This window comes from Ranitomeya imitator, chromosome 7 (assembly GCF_032444005.1).
Source record: "Ranitomeya imitator isolate aRanImi1 chromosome 7, aRanImi1.pri, whole genome shotgun sequence".
Lineage (NCBI taxonomy): Eukaryota > Metazoa > Chordata > Amphibia > Anura > Dendrobatidae > Ranitomeya > Ranitomeya imitator.
Window position 1 is genome coordinate 84,823,229 of NC_091288.1, and position 20,612 is coordinate 84,843,840.

At 44.2% G+C, this 20,612-nt stretch overlaps 1 protein-coding gene across 1 annotated transcript in view; it reads right to left on the reverse strand.

Annotated features, from left to right (window-relative positions):
• The window catches only part of ALS2 (alsin Rho guanine nucleotide exchange factor ALS2), a 155,501-nt gene that overhangs the window by 110,728 nt on the left and 24,161 nt on the right, over positions 1-20,612 (reverse strand). Inside the window, exons 2-4 of the mRNA XM_069733565.1 lie at positions 14,237-14,313; positions 4,068-4,222; positions 1,583-2,478 (exon numbers count right to left, since the gene is read on the reverse strand). Coding sequence (XP_069589666.1) covers positions 1,583-2,478; positions 4,068-4,222; positions 14,237-14,256 — 1,071 coding nt within the window. The 5' untranslated portion in view covers positions 14,257-14,313. The remainder of the gene's footprint in view (positions 1-1,582; positions 2,479-4,067; positions 4,223-14,236; positions 14,314-20,612) is intronic.

Here is a 20,612-nt window from a genome sequence, read left to right on the forward strand (position 1 = left end):
AGTTTTTTAGAGCTTCAATGGTGCCATCCTGCTTTAGTAGTGCAAATGCTTTCTTTTTACTGTTAATTGCCTGTCTTACTTCTTTGTTTAGCCACATTGGGTTTTTCCTATTTCTAGTCCTTTTATTCCCACAAGGTATAAACCGTTTACACTGCCTATTTAGGATGTTCTTAAACATTTCCCATTTATTATCTGTATTCTTATTTCTGAGGATATTGTCCCAGTCTACCAGATTAAGGGCATCTCTAAGCTGGTCAAACTTTGCCTTCCTAAAGTTCAATGTTTTTGTGACTCCCTGACCAGTCCCCCTAGTGAAAGACAGGTGAAACTGCACAATATTGTGGTTCGCTATTTCCTAGATACCCGACCACCTGCAGATTTGTTATTCTGTCAGGTCTATTAGATAGTATTAGGTCTAAAAGTGCTGCTCCTCTGGTTGGATTCTGCACCAATTGTGAAAGATAATTTTTCTTGGTTATTAGCAGAAACCTGTTGCCTTTATGGGTTTCACAGGTTTCTGTTTCCCAGTTAATATCCGGGTAGTTAAAGTCCCCCATAACCAGGACCTCATTATGGGTTGCAGCTTCATCTATCTGCTTTAGAAGTAGACTTTCCATGGTTTCTGTTATATTTGGGGGTTTGTAACAGACCCCAATGAGAATTTTGTTACCATTTTTCCCTCCATGAATTTCGACCCATATGGACTCGACATCCTCATTTCTTTCGCTAATATTCTCCCTTAAAGTGGACTTTAGACAAGACTTTACATAGAGACAAACCCCTCCTCCTCTCCGATTTCAAGTGTCATTTTAACGGGATTAGGCTTTCACTTTAAATGTTTTTCCCTAGTCCTTGAGGACAATTTTTGAATTTTCTTGCTGGAAAGTGAGGTCTGTCACGCCGCGTGAGGGGGGTGGACAATGACGTCCGTCACGCCGCGTGTGGGAGCCATCATATTGTGCTATGCTGCGGTGAGGACCATCATACCATGTGTGGGGGGCTGTGCGGTCCAACATACCCCCACACACAGTATGTATTAGACTGTGTGGGGGATGTGGGGACATTATACTGTGTGGGGAGAACTGTTGATCAAGGTACAAGAGTTGAATAATAGGAGCAGCTTGATTGATAAAAAGAAGTACTGTAAATTGTATGGTGTTGATTAGCTGCTACAGATAAGAGGACATGTTATAATAAGTCCTTTTATAACAAAACAAAAAGACACAGGCGTCAAAGCTGCAACAAAAGACATTTTAGGGACAAAATAACCCTGAAAAGCATTGCTTCAAAAACGATGCGGGTACACCACCATCTAAATGACAATGTGCACGTATCTGTACAGCAGATATATTACAACAGATGAATAAGTGTATTGAAATTAATGCCTTAAAATTGCACTGTGTTTTGACATACCCTTTTGACAAGGAAAAAATAAAAAAACAAAAATTGGCAATTTATATATTTTCAAGAGGAATAACAGAGGAACTGAACAGAGAAGAAATCTAAAAAGAATCAGCATAATTGTTTTTCACATCAATTATCAGTTTGGGCTCGACGTGATCCTTTGTTGCCTATATCTTACCTTTGCCTGATCCAAGGATGTATTCTGCGGTGCGGATTCCTCTGTGGATTGATTAGCGCCAGGCTGCAGATCACTGTCACATGCCGGCTTGTCATCAGTCACACTTTCGTACAAGCTGGCCACATCTGTGCCAACCTCTGTCTCCGAATCCATCAGTTTGGAGCCACGGTTGCTCCTTTCCTCTTGGGTATCAGAATGAAATGAAATCTCTTGCCTTTTGGAGCTTTTATCCTTTGAGCACAGCGGAGACTTACTAGTCCTTATTTCATGATGGGACTCTGCTAACATTACCCCAAGCGGGCAGCAGTGAGCATCAGAAATAATGACATGGTCTTCCTTTTCAGTCATGGTGATGAGCAGCTCTCTGCAATGATTGCATCTCTCTGGCACAGGCTTAACATCCTGGGCGAGCGGGCACTGCACCAAGGCCAAGCTGTGAAATGCACCACATACTACTTGAAGGACAACACGACCTGCAAGATGTTCCACTTTTTGAGGCTTAGTCACAGGGAAGGTTGAAGTTATTAGTCCAAGCTGACAGCCAGTGCCCCAGGCCCAGATTTCCCTGCTGGCGGACAATGCGAGAGTGTGCTCTTCTCCACACGACAGCTGTATAATGCGCACCCACAGGGGCGGTGTGCTCTCCTGGTCAGTTATGGTGACTGGTATGGGATCTGATATGGATGGGCGGTTGGCAATGGCACATTGCCCGGCAGTGTTCTCCCCCCACATGTACACCATGCCATTTTCCGTCACTGCTCCGCAGTGATAGCTTCCTGCGGCGACGCATATGACACGCTGACCACACAGTCCTTTCTCTACTAAAGGGACATTGCTGGGAATTTCATATACATTCTCCTTCCATGGCTGCTTCCCAAAGCTGAAGACTTCTCCATCTAAACAAAAAACATAAAAAAAAAAAAAATTTAAGAAGAAAAAAAAAAACATTATTCCAAGTTGTAAGAGCCAGGAATGACTAATCTGGGCAACACCATCAATATTATGTAATATTGCCAATATGAGTATGACACTCCAGAGCTATGGAGAACAGGCGTGATCAAAAGAATCAGAAAAGATGGACCACAAAATATGCTGCAGTACATCACTTAGCACTGGACTTCTGTAATTGAGATCTTGTCTGGATTTCTATGTCACTGGCCATGGGCTGCAAGTTGTGAAGTGCCTAGTGAAGAAGCTCCCCGACAGATGGTGCCAAGGGAGGTAGGGATCCGGCTGGTCAGATTCCAGACTGACGATCCTTTTGTTTTCTGCAAGATAAGCGTCGGACAGAAGAGACTGAAAGCTGCTGTGTAAAAGAACATAGAGGCAGTCGGTAGTGCAAGCGCTCCTACGTCACGTGTGGAGGAGTCAGGAGAGATGGTGGATGGCAGAACTATCATTTATCCAACATATCTATTGTGTATGGGGCCCCATAGGTCCAGTTCATGTTTCATGGCTTCCGTCAAGTGGTATACATTTGAAAAACTCCCAATGTATACCGCTAATGAAAAGATGCTAAGTACATAGTGTGCCAAGTTGCCAATAAGATCCTATTCAAACTGGTATAACTCCTCCCCGGAGCTGTCTATAAAATGGGGTCAGGATATGTTTAGCCGCTTCAGAAAACTTGTTCACTTCCTCAGGCTGATGGGCTATGCTGTATGTCTAGCATGGACTCCAAAGAGAACGTAACATGATCATCTCTCAGGCCTCTCTATCTGTGCTCCAAGACATACAGTATATGTTTAACAGAGGCCTGTGATGGATGCCACACAGGGTCAATATGACATCAAACACACAACGTCTACAACACTGTCAAATTCCTTTTTCGTGATGTACTAACCTACATCAGCCATATGAGGCCAAAAAGACTTATGTCCAACATTCGGTATCAGAGCTCTAGACAGAAAGTTCAACATGTGTGAAGGGAGCTTCAGTGTCAAGATGCTCAGAAAGGTGGACTTGATCTGCACTGCCAAATTATCAGCCAAGGATCCAAGCACCAAGGGCTACTAAAAGTGGTTTACCGTCTATGTTTCTCAGTCATCAGACTCGGTCTTCAGGACAACCACATGAACAACAAACGTGCGTGAATCCCAGGGCAAAACATGAAGTGAACAGTACCCAGCATTTACACCTCCCCACAATCCAAGAAACGCTCCCCTACCCTTTCTGTGAGGATAGATTATTGTGCATGTGGTCACCGGCCCTGGATTATCACCTACACAGAGATGGTGAGTCTGAGACTTTAGCACCAGGAACTACATAACTTTCGTCCCTCCAGGTCATAGGGACTCAGACAAGCACTGCATTTACATAGTGTAAGGAAAGCATTAATGTAAAGCTAGGGATAGTGCTCTAGATTTATTGGTGGGGAATCCACTTCATCAGAGTACCAATTCTGCAAATATCATAGCACAATTCCGCACTGTGGCGCTATGCGGTAAATTAGCAATACTGGCTATGTAAGGACGCGTCCACGTACCACTTGTGAGCAACAGTCCATGATTTCTTCCCAGGCTGGCACTTAGGACAGTTCTTCCTCCCAGTCCATGAAAGCTTACTGGTGTGACATGGGGTGACCCGGCCTGCCACACATGAGCAGCACCTCTTTCCTGAACGCCTTCCGATTCTTCTGAACTAATAAGAATTCAAAAAGTTTGATGAAAAATTTTTTTAAAAAAATCAAATGATAATGAGCAAACGTCTATGAGGCATCAGGTATAGGACGCTAGTGTCAGCAACCAGAGTCGCGCTACAGAAGAGAAACACGTCTCTCGGGTGATGAGCATGCGATTTAGCTGCCCAAGTTTTATTTTGCATAAACAATGTAGACTAAAATCATACAAAGGATGACATGATCTCACACTGCAGCCAATCTCATTATGCCCTACTGGAAAGAGGGGATTGAAGACAAATGCCAAAAGCACGCCGTTAACTGCAGACATTACAGAATGTCACTTGGCATGCACACGCTTCATGTGCCAAATATGACTTCAACATAATGATTCTTACTGGCACATCAGATGCGGCCATGACAAGAAGTCCCAGCCCGAGCCCTGATACAGCGGCGATACTGGTGCGGTTCACATGTACGGTACTTTATGCCAAGATACAGAAGGACAAGGGAGTGTTATAGAAAAGTTCTAGTTTATGGGCCAATTCAGATTTGCTGGTCCTGGACATATTTGATGCAGACAGAAAAGAGGAGTATGGTTTATTCCAGATTATAATACTGACTGATTCTCCACTCTTAATACAGCCATGAACTACAGATTATAGTCAGTTTCTGAATGACATGTGGTTTACACTTTGTCTATAAATACAGACTTCCAGCAAAACTATATAGAAAGTTAAAACAACGAACGGTCAGATCATTCATTGCTTTCTACTGACTGAGGGAGGTGAAGAAAGTAGTCCGCAAAGCTAAATCAGCCTCCGTATTCTACCAAAAAATCAAAACAAAAAAGAAAAAAAACAAAACACTGACCAGCACCTCCGAACAGAATAGAGCTAGTGTGAACAAGTGCAAGCTACCATGACTGCATAATATAGAAACAAAAACCACAGCAGCCTCTGTAAAGCTATGTTCACACATTGGCTTTTTTAAGCAGTTTTTTTTGCTGTTGTTGCTTTTTTATGCAAATTGTAAGCTGCATTTTACAGTACCAGTAAAGTCTGACATTTCAGAAATCTCATGCACACACTTTTTTTTCCTGACTGGTTTTTGGAAAACTGCTGCGTTTTTGCAAACTGTAGTATATCACTTCTTTCAGTTTATTTGCAGCAGTTTTTCACCCATAGGAAACAGGTAAGTGCTAAAAAGCAGCAAAAGATGCAGGTATCAATTTTTGCTGCGTTTTTGGTGCAAAAGTCTAAGGAAGTTAATTCAGGCTTTTTTGGGGGCCACTAAACTTTATCAACACTCACAAGAGACAAAAAAAACTCAGCCAAAAAACTGCTTTTTGTAAGCAGCTTCTTTACGTCCAAGAGAACAGGTTTTGACTGTGGGAAAAAAGCAGCAAAAACGCAACGTGGGAACATAGCCTAAGCGATAAGATGTGAGCAAACAATGAATATGTGACATTTGAACTGCATTACCATTATATGGAGTATACTTATAAAAATGAAGGTACTTGGGGCAAAGATTGGCCAATTCACGAGAGCCAATCAGCTGCGACAAGGCAGCCTTTGATGGGACCCATCTCAATATCATGCCTCTCCTGTGCTAAAAGCCTGCAAATGTAAAGGGCCCTTCAATGTTTGCATACATTTTAGGGCTTGCAGTGCGCTGCTGTATTCTTTTGGTAGCCTACATATTCTAGTATATTGTGTCCACCCCAGACTGAACATTGTTAAAAGTTTGCAGGGCAGTGATACCATCTGCCACTGCAGTCTGCCATAAAACCCTGAGCCGGATCCCATGGTAAAAGAATGACTAGGCCAGGCCTAGTAGAAGTCACAGGGATTAGGAAGTGCTGGTGGTACAACAATATTTTACATCTTAGGGAAGTCATCCCTTTAACCCCTTCCCGACCCATGACGCCACGTAGGCGTCATGAAAGTCGGTGCCAATCCGACCCATGACGCCTATGTGGCGTCATGGAAAGATCGCGTCCCTGCAGATCGGGTGAAAGGGTTAACTCCAATTTCACCCGATCTGCAGGGACAGGGAGAGTGGTAGTTTAGCCCAGGGGGGGTGGCTTCACCCCCCCGTGGCTACGATCGCTCTGATTGGCTGTTGAAAGTGAAAATGCCAATCAGAGCGATTTGTAATATTTCACCTATTATAACTGGTGAAATATTACAATCCAGCCATGGCCGATGCTGCAATATCATCGGCCATGGCTGGAAACACTAATGTGCCCCCACCCCACCGATCGCCCCCCGATCTGTCCGGTCCTCTGCTCCGGCTCCCCTCCGTCCTGTGCTCCGCTCCCCCCCGTGCTCTTGTCCGCTCCCCCCGTGCTCCAATCACCCCCCCGTGCTCCAATCACCCCCCCTGCACTCCGATCCACCCCCCCGTGCTCCGTTCCACCCCCTGTGCTCCGTTCCAGCCCCCCCCGTGCTCCGTTCCACCCCTGCCGCGCTCCGTTCCACCCCATCATACTTACCGATCCTGCCGGGGTCCGTCCGTCTTCTCCCTGGGCGCCGCCATCTTCCAAAATTGCGGGCGCATGCGCAGTGCGCCCGCCGAATCTGCCGGCCGGCAGATTCGCTCCAAAGTGCATTTTGATCACTGAGATAGATTATATCTCAGTGATCAAAATAAAAAAATAATAAATGACCCCCCCCCCCCCCCCTTTGTCACCCCCATAGGTAGGGACAATAAAAAAAATAAAGAATTTTTTTTTTTCCACTAATGTTAGAATAGGGCTAGGGTTAGGGCTAGGGTTAGGGTTAGGGCTAGGGTTAGGGGTAGGGCTAGGGTTAGGGCTAGGGTTAGGGCTTCGGTATGTGCACACGTATTCCGGTCCTCTGCGGATTTTTCCGCTGCGGATTTGATAAATCCGCAGTGCTAAACCGCTGCGGATTTATGGCGGATTTACAGCGTTTTTTCTGCGCATTTCACTGCGGTTTTACAACTGCGATTTTCTATTTGAGCAGTTGTAAAACCGCTGCGGAATCCGCACAAAGAAGTGACATGCTGCGGAATGTAAACCGCTGCGTTTCCGTGCAGTTTTTCCGCAGCATGTGTACAGCGATTTTTGTTTCCCATAGGTTTACATTGAACTGTAAACTCATGGGAAACTGCTGCGGATCCGAGGCGTTTTCCGCAGCGTGTGCACATACCTTTAGAATTAGGCTATGTGCACACGATGCGGATTTGGCTGCGGATCCGCAGCGGATTGGCCGCTGCGGATTCGCAGCAGTGTTAGATGTAAACCTGTGGAAAACCAAATCCGCTGTGCCCATGGTGCGGAAAATGCCGCGCGGAAACGCTGCGTTGTATTTTCCGCAGCATGTCAATTCTTTGTGCGGATTCCGCAGCGTTTTACACCTGTTCCTCAATAGGAATCCGCAGGTGAAATCCGCACAAAAAACACTGGAAATCCGCGGAAAATCCGCAGGTAAAACGCAGTGCCTTTTATCCGCGGATTTTTCAAAAATGATGCTGAAAAATCTCACACGAATCCGCAACGTGGGCACATAGCCTTAGGGTTAGGGTTGGAATTAGGGTTGTGGTTAGGGTTGTGATTAGGGTTATGGCTACAGTTGGGATTAGGGTTAGGGGTGTGGGGGGGTTAGTGTTGGAGGTAGAATTGAGGGGTTTCCACTGTTTAGGCACATCAGGGGTCTCCAAACGCAACATGGCGCCACCATTTATTCCAGCCAATCTCGTATTCAAAAAGTCAAATGGTGCTCCCTCAATTCCGAGCCCCGACGTGTGCCCAAACAGTGGTTTACCCCCACATATGGGGTACCAGCATACTCAGGATAAACTGCGCAACAATTACTGTGGTCCAATTTCTCCCTTTACCCTTGTGAAAATAAAAAATTGCTTGCTAAAACATCATTTTTGAGGAAAGAAAAATGATTTTTTATTTTCACGGCTCTGCATTATAAACTTCTATGAAGCACTTGGGGGTTCAAAGTGCTCACCACACATCTAAATAAGTTCCTTTCGGGGTCTAGTTTCCAAAATAGGGTCACTTGTGGGGGGTTTCTACTGTTTAGCCACATCAGGGGCTCTGCAAACGCTATGTGACGCCCGCAGAGCATTCCATCAAAGTCTGCATTTCAAAACGTCACTACTTCAATTCCGAGCCCCGACGTGTGCCAGACAGTGGTTTACCCCCACATATGGGGTATCAGCGTACTCAGGAGAAACTGGACAACAACTTTTGGGGTCAAATTTCTCCTGTTACCCTTGGGAAAATAAAAAATTGCAGGCTAAAAGATCATTTTTGAGAAAATAATTTTTTATTTTTATTTTCATGGCTCTGCGTTATAAACTTCTGTGAAGCACTTGGGGGTTCAAAGTCCTCACCACACATCTAGATTAGTTCCTTTGGGGGTCTAGTTTCCAAAATGGGGTCATTTCTGGGGGATCTCCAATGTTTAGGCACACAGGGGCTCTCCAAACGTGACATGGTGTCCGCTAATGATTGGAGCTAATTTTCCATTTAAAAAGCCAAATGGCGTGCCTTCCCTTCCGAGCCCTGCCGTGCGCCCAAACAGTGGTTTACCCCCACATATGGGGTATCTGCGTACTCAGGACAAACTGGACAACAACATTTGGGGTCCAATTTCTCCTATTACCCTTGGCAAAATAGGAAATTCCAGGCTAAAAAAATCATTTTTGAGGAAAGAAAAGTTATTTTTTATTTTCATGGCTCTGCGTTATAAACTTCTGTGAAGCACCTGGGGGTTTAAAGTGCTCAATATGCATCTAAATAAGTTCCTTGGGGGGTCTAGTTTCCAAAATGGGGTCACTTGTGGGGGAGCGCCAATGTTTAGGCACACAGGGGCTCTCCAAACGCAACATGGTGTCCGCTAACGATGGAGAAAATTTTTCATTCAAAAAGTCAAATGGCGCTCCTTCCCTTCCGAGCCTTACCATGTGCCCAAACAGTGGTTTACCCCCACATGTGAGGTATTGGTGTACTCAGGAGAAATTGCCCAACAAATTTTAGGATCCATTTTATCCTGTTGCCCATGTGAAAATGAAAAAATTGAGGCTAAAAGAATTTTTTTCTGAAAAAAAAGTACTTTTTCATTTTTACGGATGAAAAAATGACCCTTGGGGGGTCTAGTTTCCAAAATGGGGTCACTTGTGGGGGAGCTCCAATCTTTAGGCACACGGGGGCTCTCCAAACGTGACATGGTGTCCGCTAAAGAGTGGAGCCAATTTTTCATTCAAAAAGTCAAATGGCGCTCCTTCCCTTCCAAGCCCTGCCGTGCGCTCAAACAGTGGTTTACCCCCACATATGAGGTATCAGCGTACTCAGGACAAATTGGACAACAACTTTCGTGGTTCAGTTTCTCCTTTTACCATTGGGAAAATAAAAAAATTGTTGCTAAAAGATAATTTTTGTGACTAAAAAGTTAAATGTTCATTTTTTCCTTCCATGTTGCTTCTGCTGCTGTGAAGCACCTGAAGGGTTAATAAACTTCTTGAATGTGGTTTTGAGTACCTTGAGGGGTGCAGTTTTTAGAATGGTGTCACTTTTGGGTATTTTCAGCCATATAGACCCCTCAAACTGACTTCAAATGTGAGGTGGTCCCTAAAAAAAATGGTTTTGTAAATTTCGTTGTAAAAATGAGAAATCGCTGGTCAAATTTTAACCCTTATAACTTCCTAGCAAAAAAAAATTTTGTTTCCAAAATTGTGCTGATGTAAAGTATACATGTGGGAAATGTTATTTATTAACGATTTTGTGTCACATAACTCTCTGGTTTAACAGAATAAAAATTCAAAATGTGAAATTTCCGTTTTTATCACAAATAAACGCAGAATTTATTGACCTAAATTTACCACTAACATGAAGCCCAATATGTCACGAAAAAACAATCTCAGAACCGCTAGGATCCGTTGAAGCGTTCCTGAGTTATTACCTCATAAAGGGACACTGGTCAGAATTGCAAAAAATGGCAAGGTCTTTAAGGTCAAAATAGGCTGGGTCATGAAGGGGTTAAAGGGAACCTGTCACCCCCAAAATCGATGGTGAGGTAAGCTCACCATCATCAGGGGCTTATCTACAGCATTCTGTAATGCTGTAAATAAGACCCCGATGTAACCTGAAAGAGGAGAAAAAGACGTTAGATTATACTCGCCCAGGGGCGGTCCCGCTGCTGGTCCGGTCAAATGGGTGTCACAGGTCCGCTCTAGCGCCTCCCATCTTCATTCCATGACGTCCTCTTCTGGTCTTCACGCCGCGGCTACGGCGAAGGCGTACTTTGTCTGCCCTGTTGAGGGCAGAGCAAAGTACTGCAGTGCGCAGGCGCCGGGCCTCTCTGACCTTTCCGGCGCCTGCGCACTGCAGTACTTTGCTCTGCCCTCAACATGGCAGACAAAGTACGCCGGAGCCGCGGCGTGAAGACCAGAAGAGGACGTCATGGAATGAAGATGGGAGGCGCCGGAACGGACCTGAGACACCCATTTGACTGGACCAGCAGCGGGACCGCCCCTGGGTGAGTATAATCTAACGTCTTTTTCTCCTCTTTCAGGTTACATCGGGGGCTTATCTACAGCATTACAGAATGCTGTAGATAAGCCCCTGATGACGGTGAGCTTACCTCACCATCGATTTTGGGGGTGACAGGTTCCTTTTAAATTTGGAAGGGACGAAGATTCCAGCTTCTGATATGAATGGTAAAAAATTAGGCATTTATTCAAACATTTAAAAATCCATGACAATCAAGCATGTCAAACAATATTCTCCAAGAAAATACCAGGTATGACCGGCACTGAGAGCTGTACAATTCACATGTATATGAGTGACTGTGACACTGGATAGGATAGGACAATCCTGGGCTCGCTGCTGACCACATGGACCCGTGGAAGCGCTAGTGCGCGAAACGGCCGTCGTCCTGTCTTTCACTCCCCGCTCCTCCATTCACTTCTGCCAATGCCGAAAAATGTCTGTAACCAGCTAAGTGCTAAGTAAAGGACATGAATTTAGCTGAAAAAACTGGGTGAGTGCCACACTTTCTTCTTATTTATGCTATCAAGCATGTCAAATGTTTGAATACCTAATTTTTTACTGTTCATACCAGAAGCTGGAATCTTCGTCCATTCCTGTTGTCTCCACACTTGTCAGAGCATTATTCCATGCATACTGGGCTACAAGATACAGTGAGCTGGCTAACCTTTTCTATTTTTACCTCTTTAAATGTACCTATATTTTTTGATACCTTAAGTTTTTGTTTTATTTTATGGTGCTTTCAACCACAACCGAGCACAGCCTGAAGCTGTACTATCCCATTGATCTTTGGTTTTGATGTACTGAGATGGATTTGTTGGACTGTCTAAAAGCTAAGCTGTCATCTATGTGTAATGTATGTAGATGTCAATCGATCTAAGATATTCTCCTTATACCAGGCTAGTCTTCGATTATAACCCAGAGGGATAGAATCAAGGACATTAATAGTTGCAGGGGTCACATTCGCACCCGGGTCTCAGACTAGGAGCCCAAAAGGTCCTGTGGTCCCATGTGGTCACATATGAAAAGACTAAGCATTAAAGCACTCTTCCAAGGTTTTTTATTTCTGTCCTGGAGTGGTGGCACAAACATAAGGTCCCTGGTCCTAGTATTGTAGTCACCAGCTGACATCTTCAGCTCTTCCCAGCGCCGCTCCATCCCTGAGCCACCATCTTGCAACCGCAACTTCTGATTGTGTTACCGTAACCTTATTTCCAGTCAAACACCAACTGTAAGTCTATTACAGCCTTGTTCTGGCTCTCAAACGTACATTGAGTTGTGACTTCAGGATCGCCCAGGGAACATTGGAAACCAACCAGAGTTCCACCAGTAACAGATGAAGAAGGCTGCTGGTGGTTATAAGGCCGGGGTCACACTTGCGAGTGTGATGCGAGAAACTTGCATCAATACCCGGCACTCGGGACCGGACTGTGCGGCTGTATAGAAATACATGCAGCCGCAAGCTCCGGTCCGAGTGCCGGCGGCAGTGCTGGGTATTGACTAAAATTTCTCGCATCACACTCGCAAGTGTGACCCCGGCCTAAGACTAACTGTAGGAACCTTACATTAGTGATACCACCACGCTGCAATTAAAAAAAATAAATACTGGAGTGGCATTCTAAAAAAACTATGATATTAGAAGGCAGGTTGAAGACCCACAATCTTCGAGTTAAGTCACTGGTTATAATAATTATTTTGGGAGCACTGTCTCAGATTTTTTATGGTTGAATCAATGTTATTTAATTCAGTAAAGAACAATAGTAAGGTAGTAATCTTACAATGCAGAAAGTTTTTCTATAAACAAAAATACATATTTTCTTTTGCATTTGGTTTGGAAATATTTTAGAACACATGGCTGTTTTATACAGCAAGTCTTAATGCAAGGTGAAATATCTGAAGAGCTAACAAGGCATGAATGTGTTAGCACCTTTAATTTGAGAAGGATAATATATTGCTTAGAGCATTTTATTCCTTACTGCAACCCCTCACAGTCCTCTTCCAAGATGACAAGATATAAACTAAATAAAAAGTGATAAAAATTGTCTATGCTCCATGTCAGAAGGGTTAGAGGCGATCAAAAACCTCAGGACAAAAGCTAGATGGTCTTGGAGATAGTAGACCAGGTATAGCAAGACTTCACTGATTCCGTGGTCATCGACTGAAGGATGACTGGACTATAAAAAGAAAGGAGAGGAATTGTAAAAGGCAGGAAAGTAATCTCACCAGAAAATACTAGGAGTCAGAAAGGCACAGACAGAGGCCCGGCTGGCTACATGATGTAGCAGCAATACCAATGTTGGAGATATTAAAACTGGAAGGCAAGTTACCGTAATCACTGGTGGCCCAACGCTTACAAGCCACAATGTTCAGAGTCCCTGCAATCTTCCTGACTCAATGCCCACAGTGAGGAGGAGTTTGAATGGAGAGGTGCTGAGCACACGCCCTGCAGCTCCATCCAAAACTTGAGGAGCTGATGGAAATAATTGAACACCATACTTGCTATTTCCATCAGTTCCACAGCCCATCTCCGACCACTGCTCCATTCTAAGCTCAACTCCTGTCAGTCAGGCAGTGAGAAGGAGATACCGCTATACAGACAGATGATACACACGTTGCTGTTTTTTTACGTTTTTTCGCTATAAAACGCATAAAAACGCATACATTATGCATCCCATCATTTAGATTGCATCCTGCAATCTTTGTGCACATCGAGGTAAAAAACGTAGCATGTTCATTAATTTTGCGGATTATTCGCGTTTTTCCCACTATTTAATGCACTGGGAAGCTCCGGAAAAAAAACGTGAAAAAACCGCACAAAAAACGCAAAAAAAAAAAACCGCATGCGGATTTCTTACAGAAAATGTCCGGTTTTGCTCAGGAATTTTCTGCAAGAAATCCTGAACGTGTGCACATAGCCTTAGGCCGGTTTCGCATTTCTGTGCGCAGCGTATCTGCATGCTCAAACGCATGCCAAAATGCATGTTGCATGTTTACGCAGCGGTTTTTATCTGCATCAGCTTACGCATGACGGCAAAAAAAACCGATGTGTGTGCATGAGTTTGTAATAGTTTTTGCCTGTGTTTGTGTTGTTTATGCGCGTGCGTTCGATATTTCAAGGAGGGCATGTCTCAATCAGTTCCTGGACATGGGCAGTCCAAAGTACGCAAGCGCATCGAACGCAACGACATGCGTACGCAAGCGTTCCCATAGACAATAATGTGTTTTGATGCACTCCGTCCGCAATCATCCGCATGCGGATGACTGCGCATAATTGTAGCCTCAAAAAAGGCAACATGTTGTGTTTGCTGAACACCGCGAAACGACGCATGCGTACGCATGCGAACTGATGCAAAACCTTGTCCCTGCGTACACAAAGTTAAAGATAGGTACGCAAGACGCATGCGGATCAAACGCTGCGCACAGATATGCAAATGTGAAAGACGCCTAATAAACTAACGTTTATTTTAGGCAAAGACCTGTATTTTAGGTTTCACAAAAAAAAACATACCTTTCTGTCTGTGTGTCCATGGGTTAGCAGTATGGATCCATCACAGCCTTAACTTTTATTGGTTTTCCTCGAAATACCTGTGTAGAAGAAGAAATAAACCAGAAGTAAAACAATTGCCGAAATACCGGTAAACAGCATGTCACAACACTGTAGTAATGACTGGCAGCTGGGGTCCCATGACCCACTCTCACAGTAAACAGGCACAGCTGCGCGCACCACATGGAGCAGAAAATTCTGGGTATCCACAAATATCGCTGACTATCACCTCTATTATGCACCACACTAAAAAGGTAAACTAGAAGGTTTCTCACAAAGAATGCAAACATTTACCGAACAGTAGGAGAAATGCTCTCTGGCAGTGAAAAAACAAACAAAAAACAACTGTCCATAAGCTGAATGTAATCGGAAACTTATGTGAGAGAAGCATAGTGTAGGGGCGGAGAGCCTGATTCCAGCTATTCATCACTTACAGGACTACTTGGTGCAGTTGTGATAGAATCCCTCTTTTCTCTGCTTTAAGGTACCGTCACACTGAACGATATCGCTAGCAATCCGTGACGTTGCAGCGTCCTGGCTAGCGATATCGTTCAGTTTGACACGCAGCAGCGATCAGGATCCTGCTGTGACATCGTTGGTCGGAGCAGAAAGTCCAGAACTTTATTTCGTTGCTGGACTCCCGCAGACATCGCTGAATCGGCGTGTGTGACGCCGATTCAGCGATGTCTTCACTAGTAACCAGGGTAAACGTAAAAAAAACAAAACAATATAGCAAAAAGAGGGTAATGAACCACTCACTGAAAAAAATGGGTGCCCAAAGAATTATGTATAAATAGCAAAAAGGGAAACCTAAAATATAACATTTAATAAATACTAATTAAAAAACTATACGACACAACAATACATATAATGACAAACTCATGTATTGACCAACAGGTCAATCAGACAGAGAACTGATAAACAGTCCAAAGAGAAAAAAAAAAAACAGTAGTAAATTTGGAACCCTACACAACCTTCAGGGCTTATTATCGTAATATGCACCCAGTCAAGTAAAGCAGAGGAAACCAACATAACAAGTATATACTACTGTGAAAAAAATATAACTTGAGGTTCTATATAAGGTGAACGGGGAAAATACCACTATCTATCACCAATAAGAAACCTTCAAATACATAGGGATACACATAAAGCTATTGGAACAATCTCACCCAGATGTGATGCTGCAGCATATTGAAATGTGCTCCCCATGTCAAAATCAGAGTCCTATGGATCAGGTTCCGACCATCTAAGATCCGTTGGACTCCCGGACCACTTCCTGCGTAAAAGACCACCTCCCTCCGCGTTTCATCTCAGGGAAGAATCCTCAGGGGACACGGCAGTCAGTACGTGGTCAGGATTTGATGGAGTGCTCAACCGAGACAAAAAATCTCCAGGGAGCCTCTCAACAAACCACCCAAGAATGGCGTCTCTTTTATATGGTACTCCTATCAGGGATAATGCCTATTCCTCCAGAACAGCTGAGATTCAGCCAATCAATCCTGGGCCTATAACCCACATACAGCGGTCCAACTAACCTCATTGGTGAATCAGGGTTAATGGCGGCGGCATGAACTCCACGTGGGATACACAACAATGAGGGTGTGTGTTAGGTACACTTCCGTCTCTCAGTGAAGAGCACGCACCTCTGACTCAAAACAATGAGTCATGGACATGCGCAGTGACTCTGGAACGCAAGCGGCATTAGTGTTGTCGGAGCGTGCGCATCCGCCTCAACATAGTGAGTCACAACCCTGCGCCTGGAACGCAAGCAGCGGCTAGTACATTTCTGCCCAGGCGCGCACATATGACTCACCAGAGTGAGTCACAGCCATCCGCCCGTGCTACAGACAGGAGGGGGGCGTGGATCACACTGTGGCTAATGCAAATACCAGGTTCACAGTTCTGACGTAAGGTGTGATCAACACCCTGATGGTACTGCATAAATCAATAGTCAGTAGAGATCCACGCAAGCAAAGCTCACCCACCGCTTCTAAGTTCGAGCCCACCCAGCATAATATTATAAAAAACGGCATTAGCAAAAAGTTCTATTCCCTTAGTATTTTATAATATAAGACACATCGTACCATTTAGTGCCATGCACAAAAAATTGGAAACATCCTATTATATGTCTTTTAACCTAAGTGGAATATAAGAAAAAAAGTGTCGTGACTATTACGTGGGGGATTCACTTTATAAGGAAGGCGGACCACTGAGTTTGGGAAATAAGCACTAGGCTGTTGTGTCTTACCAAAGAGAGAAAAAATAATTTAAAAAAACTAAAAATTCCTCTCTTCTCAACTTAGGGCTCCCAGGTCTAGAACTAATAATGACCCGGGGCACAAAAGTACCTGATATGTCTATCAGTATAGAATAACGAGTATTTTGGCTGGCTTCATAAAGTACAACACGGACAGACAAACAAAAAGACCCACCAGGGTACAAGGGCATACAAGGGGAGGAAGGATGATGAGGAGGGAGAGACAAACCGGGCACCAGGTCCACAAGAGAATCCAAACCATAAGGGCCATAATAGAAAAGGGGACAGAAAACGGAAAGGTTGAAAGACAGATGGGGAGGTAAGCCTAAATGAGGCCCTGATGACATACTATACTACCTCCACCCTGCCTAACAGCGGAGGTTGGCACCCTAAACCTGCGCAGTGGCGCCCCCACTCGACGGCGGCTATCCCTAGCTGGTGTACCCTATTGGTCCCTCACCACTTCAGAGGAAAGAGACAAAGGAAAGACCGGAAACATAAACAGTTCATTCGAGATCTGCAGGACTTCAGGGACAATAAAGCCTATCTCTACCCTAATCGGGATTCAAGGGTACCTGAAGTAGACTACACATCAACTGATACAGATTTATCAGACGTTGAGGGTCATCAAAAAACACAAAGAGGGAGGCAGAAAGGTCGGGGGGGTAATCGTGGGAGAGGAAAAGATCGAAAACAAGTTCCTCCTACACCTTTTTTAGATCAGGTTTACCCCCTGCGGAACAGACTAAATCCAGGGGGGGCCCCAAGCCTGAATGCCAATCCCAGGTCTTGAATCTGTCATCTAGAAACCTGACAACGGAAGAGATGTGTGTCCTAAGCAAAGGTTTGTCTTTTGTTCCATCCAGCGATTTTAATACTTTTGAAGCGATCAAGGACCTCCACCTATTTATTCGAAAACTCAAATGGAAGAAATTCCATATCCAGGAAGATAAAAAAATAAGTATGAGCTTGGGGGTACCCGATTCAATGTTGGAGGACATTAGACTTCTGTATGGTTTGGCAGATGAGGACCCTAGTATGAGAGGTGAGGGACCATTTACAGATCTCAGATGTAAAAGTAATAAAATGCCCCCACCCCAAACCGACTTAACGTCGATGGACATCTTTCTTAATTTGGTCTCCAAAGACATCGAAAGTTTAGATAAATCTTCTGTCAATTCACATTTTAATTTGACAAGAATTGAAATGTCAGCTTTGGGTAACCTGGAAAAAGACCACAGCGTTACGATTAAACCTTCTGATAAGGGGGGTAACGTTGTGGTCATGGATACTCCAGATTACAAGCTGATGTGCCTACGCATTCTTCGTGACAAGAATTGCTATAAAGTATTACCCTCTAACCCTACAGATAAATTTCTATCTGATTTGAAGAACATTGTCACTCATGGTCTGACCTTAAAAGTCATAAACAAGACCGAGATGGATTTCATTTTGCCCAGATTCCCGATTACAGCCACATTTTATTGTCTGCCCAAGATTCACAAAGGCTTGTCCCCATTAAAAGGTAGACCTATTGTGTCGGGTGTGGGCAGTCTAACTAAGAACTTGGGGATTTATCTGGACAAGATTTTGAATCCCTTTGTCCTTGCATTGAGTTCTTATACCAGGGACACAACCGATCTTCTGATGAAAATTCAGAATTTGACTTTGGATCCTGATACCATCCTTGGGAGTATTGATGTGGAAGCCCTCTACTCGTCAATTCCCCATCATAAAGGGTTGGAAGCGGTCCATTACTATCTGATGGGTAGAGGGAATCACTTGAAGGAACATAATAGTTTTGTGTTGGAGTGTCTTGAATTCCTATTGACACATAACTACTTCACCTTTGACGGTAAGTACTTCCACCAGCTCAGGGGTACTGCGATGGGGAGTCCCTGTGCCCCGTCGTATGCAAATTTGCTCCTGGGCTGGTGGGAGGAAACTGTGGTCTTCGGTGAAGGAAGTTCAGTGAATGATGATAGAGTCATGTTATGGCTCAGATTTATTGACGACGTGTTTGTTGTCTGGAAGGGGTCTGGTGAATCTTTTTCAAATTTTGTCAACAGCTTAAATACCAATGATTTTGGTCTCTCTTTTACATTTGAATGGGATCCTTTCAAACTCCCTTTTTTGGATGTGATGATTGAGAGGTTGGCTGATGGCACCCTTGGCACCAGTGTCCACAGAAAGTCCACCGCCACAAACTCCCTCCTCCGGTGGGAGAGTGGGCATCCTCAGGCCCTAAAGAGAGGAATACCGAAAGGGCAGTATATGAGGATGCGCAGGAACTGTTCTGATGACAACAATTTTTTGAGACAGTCACATGATTTACGAAATCGTTTCCATGAAAGTGGCTATCCGGATCGTATTTTAAAAAATGCGTTCAATGAAGTAAAAAGGAAGGAGAGAACAGAACTCCTGATACCAGCCCCTATAAAAAATGACACTTTTTCAGGTATGCGTTTCATTACTACCTATAACAATGGCGCAAAGGAGTTAAGACAAATTCTCAATAAGCACTGGTCAATTCTAAAAATGGATAAGGATATTGGGGACTCCTTACCTCCGTTCCCTCAAATTACATTTCAAAAGGGTCGATCAATTAAGGATTGATTAGTGCATAGTCATTTTTTTGAACCACAACCCCACACATGGTTAACATCCAAAGTGACTGGTTGTCATAGGTGCAGTGGCTGTGTAGCCTGCAAAAATATTGAAGTTGGAAAAATCTTCAAATCAACGGATAAAAGTGAAACTTTTGAGATTCGATCTTTCATAAATTGCAGAAGTGAGGGTGTCATATATAGAGCCATATGTGACTGTGACCTGATGTATGTTGGTAAAACAATCAGAGAATTAAGGAGGAGAGTTGGAGAGCATTTGAGGGATGTTGTAAAGAAAAGAGAGACTCCATTGGCTAGACACATTAACTTGGTCCATGGGGGTGATACGTCCACAGTAAAATTTATGGGCATAGAGAAGGTTACCAAACCAATACGGGGGGCGATTGGGACAAGATAATTCTCCAGCATGAGACAAGGTGGATATATAAACTGGGCTCTACATATCCAGCAGGACTAAACGAACAACTTTCCTTTGTCTCTTTCCTCTGAAGTGGTGAGGGACCAATAGGGTACACCAGCTAGGGATAGCCGCCGTCGAGTGGGGGCGCCACTGCGCAGGTTTAGGGTGCCAACCTCCGCTGTTAGGCAGGGTGGAGGTAGTATAGTATGTCATCAGGGCCTCATTTAGGCTTACCTCCCCCATCTGTCTTTCAACCTTTCCGTTTTCTGTCCCCTTTTCTATTATGGCCCTTATGGTTTGGATTCTCTTGTGGACCTGGTGCCCGGTTTGTCTCTCCCTCCTCATCATCCTTCCTCCCCTTGTATGCCCTTGTACCCTGGTGGGTCTTTTTGTTTGTCTGTCCGTGTTGTACTTTATGAAGCCAGCCAAAATACTCGTTATTCTATACTGATAGACATATCAGGTACTTTTGTGCCCCGGGTCATTATTAGTTCTAGACCTGGGAGCCCTAAGTTGAGAAGAGAGGAATTTTTAGTTTTTTTTAATTATTTTTTCTCTCTTTGGTAAGACACAACAGCCTAGTGCTTATTTCCCAAACTCAGTGGTCCGCCTTCCTTATAAAGTGAATCCCCCACGTAATAGTCACGACACTTTTTTTCTTATATTCCCCTTAGGTTAAAAGACATATAATAGGATGTTTCCAATTTTTTGTGCATGGCACTAAATGGTACGATGTGTCTTATATTATAAAATACTAAGGGAATAGAACTTTTTGCTAATGCCGTTTTTTATAATATTATGCTGGGTGGGCTCGAACTTAGAAGCGGTGGGTGAGCTTTGCTTGCGTGGATCTCTACTGACTATTGATTTATGCAGTACCATCAGGGTGTTGATCACACCTTACGTCAGAACTGTGAACCTGGTATTTGCATTAGCCACAGTGTGATCCACGCCCCCCTCCTGTCTGTAGCACGGGCGGATGGCTGTGACTCACTCTGGTGAGTCATATGTGCGCGCCTGGGCAGAAATGTACTAGCCGCTGCTTGCGTTCCAGGC